Source organism: Myiozetetes cayanensis, unplaced genomic scaffold (assembly GCF_022539395.1).
Source record: "Myiozetetes cayanensis isolate MyiCay16 unplaced genomic scaffold, myiCay2020 scf4, whole genome shotgun sequence".
Classification (NCBI taxonomy): domain Eukaryota; kingdom Metazoa; phylum Chordata; class Aves; order Passeriformes; family Tyrannidae; genus Myiozetetes; species Myiozetetes cayanensis.
In genome coordinates, this window is record NW_026087631.1 from 1,411,981 (window position 1) to 1,418,850 (window position 6,870).

At 40.6% G+C, this 6,870-nt stretch overlaps 1 protein-coding gene across 1 annotated transcript; it reads right to left on the minus strand.

The window, feature by feature from the left end:
- Positions 1–1,589: 1,589 nt before the first annotated feature.
- Positions 1,590–6,354, minus strand: LOC126647029 (cryptic protein-like). The gene is given in 8 exon segments (XM_050328880.1): positions 1,590–1,996; positions 3,825–3,934; positions 4,048–4,162; positions 5,011–5,187; positions 5,302–5,351; positions 5,539–5,594; positions 5,597–5,829; positions 6,258–6,354. Coding segments are annotated over 8 exon segments (963 nt in total). The 3' UTR covers positions 1,590–1,871.
- Between the last annotated feature and the right edge of the window lie 516 nt (positions 6,355–6,870).

The window sequence follows — 6,870 nt, forward strand, 5'->3', positions numbered from 1 at the left end:
CCCTGCATCCAGTTTGATGCCCTAGACGGGTGTTTTGGTGCAGCAGGAGAATGTTTCTTTGCTAGGCTTTTCGATTGCTCCAATTCTGCCAGAAAGACTGACCCAATAATAAATTAGCTCCATCAGAGTGACTGTTTGCAGGCACATAGGCTCATGTACATAAGGAGTTTTTCCAGACCAGCTTTTCCAGATTAAATCTTCTGTAGGTGTTCAATGCAACAGAAATAGCTGTTCTGTTGTAAAATCTGCATTTCCTTTTGCTAATTGCAGTCTTTAGTGGCTTTGTACATTTATCACATAGGGATAAAAATTTAAGTATTACTTCAGATTTATTTTCCCTGCAGTATGTATTTCCACATATCTTGCTGCTTTCCCTGAAAAAGTAAAGACAATTTGAAGCACATTACAAGCTGCATTGCCTACAGCTTCTCAGGTACCCTTGGTGGCAAGCCAAGACGTTTTCACAATGGCATTCCTGAAATTTCAACATCTGATAAATAAAGGCATGACTATTTTCCTCCAGCTGTTCTCTTTGATATTTAATTATCCTAAGCTGGTCCGTGGAAACACAGGCATACAGGTACACACCAGCTGAAGGGAAATGAGAATTTCTATTGCAGTGTACCCTATGTGAAGAGTCAGAAGCCTTCTCTTTCAACTCAAATCTAATGTGGAAAGGTGCAGTCTGAATCCTTTCCACTCTTCATTATGTTTTTACACACTGACTCCCTGTAAAAGTCTGTTTCTGAGTAGTCACAGATTTAAAGGCAGCCAGAATGTTATGTCATTTGTTGGTGATGATGTTGTTCTTTGCTTAATAACTGGAATGTCTTGATTTTTGGCACCCAATAAATAAATTAAAAATTTTAAGAATTAAATATATTGAACTTTTAAAAGACATTGAAGATTTTCTTCGTCAAAAATGTCTTCTTAGTCAACAAAATTATGAATTTGATTGTTTCTATGTGGTAGGTCCACTTTCAAAGCATAAAGGTACGTTTCAGGCTTCTCTTTCCAATTCTTTCAAAATAAACCCATTTCTGGTGTTTTATAAACTTGTATGAAGATGCATTTACATGCATTTTGTATTTTACAGCCATATTTAAATGATTCATAAATCGAAACAGCTTTGCTACAGAAAAAGTTAAATGATGTTGCTTTTTGCTGTCCTTTTAAAAAATAAAAGAGGTCATATTTCTAGCATGTGACATAAAATAAATCCCCAAAAAACAAATAACCATCAGCTATGTATTCTTAAGATACATGATTCCTTCCTAAGGTTGTGCATATGTACAATTTAGTTATAATAAATAATAATAAAACCTGAAAGACTATGTAACCTTTACAGTTCTTCTCTATATTAAGGTTTTATAGATATCTTTTCTTAAAACCCTCCTTATCTCTTCAAATTTTTGATTGTTCATTCTACCCTGGCATTTTCTTACAGGATATAATGACAAATGGTAGGTAAGACTTTCCAAGTTTAAATAAAATTAAACATATGGCTTATCAGGGATGAAATTAGCTTTATTTGTTAAAATACTTGTACTGTGTACAAAAGAAATTACTATAAGTTACAATACGTTGAGGGGGTGGTGGTGTTTGCTTCCACTGGAAGAACAGTATTTTAGAAATAGAGAATTGTTAGAATCAGACACTGACAGCAGTAATAATATAATAATATAATAATAAATACTTCACATTTATATAATCTGAATTTATAATATCCGAGCATTCCATCATTAACTAATACATCTTAATATGTCTCCAACTTGTAGGTAGAAGAGTCCTCTTTAGCTCATAGAAAAAGAAAAATGCATGACCCGTGGTGAGGGTTATATCAACCCTAATATATTTCCCCTTGTCCAGTTTCACAACTGCCAGCAGCAGAACTCCAGAAGCATGGTGAGCAGGCAAGCGACTGCAAACACTGTTTGCTGTAATCTTAACCCATTAGAATATAGTCTGGTAATTTCCTCCTTTTCTGATTTCAGTTCTGAAAAAAAAAAAAAATCGAGAACATAAGATGGTTAATAAATAAGTATGTAAATTTAAAAACAAAGACTTTCAACATTCTTGAGAAGTCCTCTGACATCTCACAGGTACTTAAGTTAAAGGTATCAGCTGTTAAAGCCAATCAAAGGGACTATTCTCAGGGGAGAGATGTAAATAGATGTCCCATCAATGATCGTTTGAGGAGCAACTGATAGCACTTATCAGCTCTTGCAGGCATTAATCTCAGAATAATCAAAAGTAAATACCGAGCAAAAGCAAGAGGAAGAACTTCACAAGGGGTATGCACTCGAGCCTGAATGTCGAATTTTAACCCTTCCCTTAACAGGAGGTGACTTCACTTGCGGCACAAGCGGAAAGCCAGACCCTCATTTACGTGGAAGCCACTGAGCTGCTGCTCAGAGGATTCTTCACTGACACCTTTTATTGTCTTTTTTAAGCTGAGTTCAAGAGCAGTAAGCAATAGACTGCTTTTACTGAGCATGGGGAGGCCCATTATGTCTTTTGCTCCTGTAATGGGAAACAATAGGGCTGATTCAAAGGTCAACAACCAAGCATTTAACTCTTTTGAAGAGTTTAATTAGCAAGCTGCATCCTTCGTATAATTGCTCAGAACAGAAATCTTCCGACGAAAAAGTGGTTCTGGTGGTAGGTTTTAATTTTTTTTTTTTTTTTTGGTTTGGGGTTGCAAGGATAGGAATGTCACCCGGGATTTTGCAATCTGCATTTACATATGAGCTCAGGAGTCATAGCTTCAAGTCATTGTTACTCAGTTAGGAATCTGGTCAGGAAACAAGAGGCTGCTAGTTCATCGGGGTGCAACTGAACCTTGAAACTCTTTAGGTCTGCTGTTTTCTTACCCTGCTAACTTACTGTGATATCGGCACAACTGAAGGAAAGCACAAGATGGCATTAAGACAAGTGGGAAAGGGCAAGAATATTTTATAATGATTTTGCCACTGAAGAGGAAATATTATTAAAGTCTTATTAGTCGTCTAAAGAGTGTTTAAAACAGTCTGGATCAAAGTAGCCAGTTCTCCATGCGAAATACCTGAAAAGCAAATCTTCAGGTCTTTATTCTAGCTGATTCAAAAATATTCAACCATTCATTCAAGGACTTTCACAGGCTGATGTAAAAACACTAGACTTAAATATAGTGCATTTCAGGAGACTGGATGACACCACTATACACTGATCAGGACATGGCTACAAGTTTTTTCTGTGATGTGTTCTCTGTCTTACAACTATGTATATGAACATTACGAAGATACAGATCTTAAAACAAGGTTCAGACTGGTTCTGTGTCTTTCTGTTATGACTGATCATTCTATGTTTGAAGTAGTTTATGTGAGAACATGAAAGTTTTCAGTACTTGTATCTCTAATATAATACGGTTTTTACTTACATCACCCCAGTTTACCCTACTGTCTTTTTTTTTTTTCCCCTTATCTAAGAAACATATTCTGTATACGTGGATGTATTTTAGTTGTACTGGTTACATGAGAAGTTATAGATGTGCAGATTTTGCAGAGCAGAGAAATGTTTAATCTCTGTAATTTTCAATTAGAACGGTGGGAAGGTTCCTACTGCACAGAATTATAAAGATGTGGGAGTATTTAATGGGATGCACTGTGCAGGCAACAGTAGTGTTATTTACTGTTTCACTGATGCATTCTCTGAAGCAAAACAGCCCGCTGTAGAAGCCTGAACAGGGCACACACAGCATCCTCCGAGTGCCCCACCGCTGGAGAAGGCAGTTCTGTCACCCACAGGACAAAAAAAACCATGTTTGATTTGGTGCCATTTCTTACCGCAGTTATCTTGCATTATTTGAGAGAGGCAGTTCAGGGTGCCGTAGCCGCACCGGCACAGCCAGCAGCCCTTCAGCACCCAGGCGCCGTGGGGGATGCTGCCGCAGTTGCTGTCAACGACAAGGGAGACAACATTTGGTACATCCCTGATCCCACCTCAGAAAATAACCATCCAGGCCGCACCACCCGCTTTTCCCCCGGCTTTGGTCTGCCTTGTTATTACCTTTGCCGCTCATCGTGTTCGCAGTATCTGCCAGTGAAATGCTTTAGGCAGGCACAGAAAGTCCCTAAGATGCAGGTCCCTCCGTTCTGGCAGCAGTGTCTGCTCAGCTTTTTGCCTGCAAGACAATATTACAGATGTTAACAAGCATCTCGGGGAGTTCCGGACCTCACCTTTTCCTCACTTCTCCCCTCGGGCCTCTTGCAGTTGCCAAAGTATCTTAAGGATATCTAGTTTTATTGTTTTCAGAGACAATAAAATTATATGCCTGTTAGGAGTGTTTGTTCAGCTAAACCCACTTTGTTTAGTTAAGGATTAGAAACAAACTACTAGGGATTACAGGACGGTGAAGAAGCAACGCCTGGCAATCCTGTAGCAGCAGCGGGTACTCAAGTGAAATATTTCACTTTGACAGACAGAGGTTTCAGTCACACTAAGAAATGAGGCAGTTACTGGAAAGTGATGCTTATTTTTGAATAAAGGATATTTTGTTACTGGGAAGAGTTACTTGGTTTTGAGAGTAGAGGGGAATACTCCCTTGAGCCTTCCTCAGACTCCTGGGATTGAACACCAATATAAAACTTTATATCTGTGGGAGAAAAAAGACTAATTTTTTTTTTCCTGTTAGTTACCGGTGCTTTCAGAAAGTTGCTTTCAAATCTTTTCCTTTTTTTAAAGGTAACTTTTTTATTGTCATGAATTATGGTTAATTTGAAAAAAAAATGAACAGAATGTTATGAAATATCAGAGAGGCTTTTGTAAATACAAGGGACCAAATCCTCCCTGATTCCTAGTATCACTCTCTTTTCATTAGCACATTTTGCAAGTGAGAAATCCCCAATTCTACTTTAAATTGTTATCACATTTCCTGAGTGGCCACGGAAAACCAACAGGCTGGAATCTTCTAGGACAACAGTTTTACAGAAAGCAATTTTGCGGATTGTTTACATAAATAATGTTACCTACTCTCTGTAATTCCAGTGAAAGGTACCAAAGACCTGGAACTCTGCTGCTTTCTGCTTTCATAACTCTGATTCATGTCACTGAGTCCATTTATAAAAGTCCCTTCGTTCTTGGGCTGCTGCTTTTGAGTTGTGGCATTGAGACTTTTCACATCTTCTTCAGGTTCTTCTTTCCCAAGGCCTTGACAAGAAGTGCAAATATGGAAGGGAACAGTAGTTTTTAAAGAAGAAATGTACACCCTAATTGTACAAGGGAAACACGACGGGGCGGCGAGAAACACTCAGCTTTCCTTACCTTTTCCTAGATGAACAGCCTGCCAGACCAGCGTCACGGTGAAAAGAATTCTACAAAAAAAACCAAAAAAAACCAAACCAAAACAAAACAAAAAAAACAAAAAACACATGAACAGAAATAAATTTGTGCCAATAAGACAAACCCTAAAAGGAAGGTGGGTGCCTGAACTTTCCCCAAGATTAAAGGGAAAGCATCCCTGCGCTAGAGCAGGTCCCCGGGCAGCTCAGGCAAACTTACCTGACGTGGTTTTCACAGTACATTTTCCTGCAGCCTGGAACGGCCGTGAGGAGCTCCAGGGAAGGTGGAGGACCCCCGAGGGAAGGTGTCCGGAGCCCCTCGGTGCTGCATGCGCAGCGCTCGCTCCCTGCCCGGCCACAGGAGGGGAGCGGGGCGGAGGGAGCTCTTCTCTGGCTACCCAGCTCCTACCAGGGTCCCAAAGGCACAGCCGGCAGCCTGCTGAGCCCTCACCGAGCCCTGGACCATCCCGGCCAGCCCCTGGAGGGTGGAGCAAAGTGGGGGCACCTCCAGCTGGGGGGAGAGTCAAGGAAGGGCCCGTGAGCGCACACAGCCAGCAGCCCAAGGCAGCAAGAACTCAGCTCCAGCCTGTTCCTTAACTAAAGGACTTAAATAAAGGACTTCGAACCACCTCATACTGCATGGGGAAAAAACCCCAAACAAACAAACAAACAAAACACCAAAAAACCCAACCAAAACAGGAAAACCACTGTTCTGCAAAACTGCAGTAGGTATATAAGAAACTGCGGGAGGCATATATAATGAAGGTTAAAAAAGCCTCAGCTCTACCTATGTGCCTTGTCTTCACCAGGGTTCTCCACCGGGGGCCTGCTTTATGAGATTGTACCACTCTGCAGCACAGATCCTTAGAGCCTAGTACTGCAGAAAGCAATATAAGGTTCTTGACAGAAGTTTGCTGTCTCACATGAGCTGTTAATAACCTTCTGAGACATCTTTTGAAACTTTTTTACTGTTAGTAAAATTGTACCCGTGAGTGAGCATTCCTAGTCTGAGTTCATGCAGCATCAGCAGGTACATCTGTATATGATGTAATTTGCCTTGCGTACTGAAATGGGCTGGGACCACTCACTCGACTTTACTATGACTCAGAAGCATCACGAAAAGACCTGCCTCTGGGCAGTGCTAAAAAAGCAGCTCTGGGCCATTTTTTCTCAGATGGCCTGTACCCCGAAGTGCACATGGCCTTCACTTAAGTTGTGGCTGGGAAATGCACCAATACAGCTTATTTTAGGTTTTTTTTGGTGTGTGGGGGAAGGGCATGTGAAGGAGAGATGCTTGCAGTGTGCCAGTGCAAAGGAAGCTGGTACAAGTAACGTCTTGGCTAGATACATGATCACATCAGACGTATGGATCAGACCTTCACTGAAGAAATGGCTGCACTGGCCAAAGACATTATCATCTCCTGTTTTGTAACTCCCTGTGGCTGTCATTTGTCAGATTTGCCCCATCTGAACTGTGATCATTTCTCATCCAATTTGGTACAAAGGCTGGCTTAATTTACAAAGAGAGCTGTCCTAATTAAAGTCAACCCTC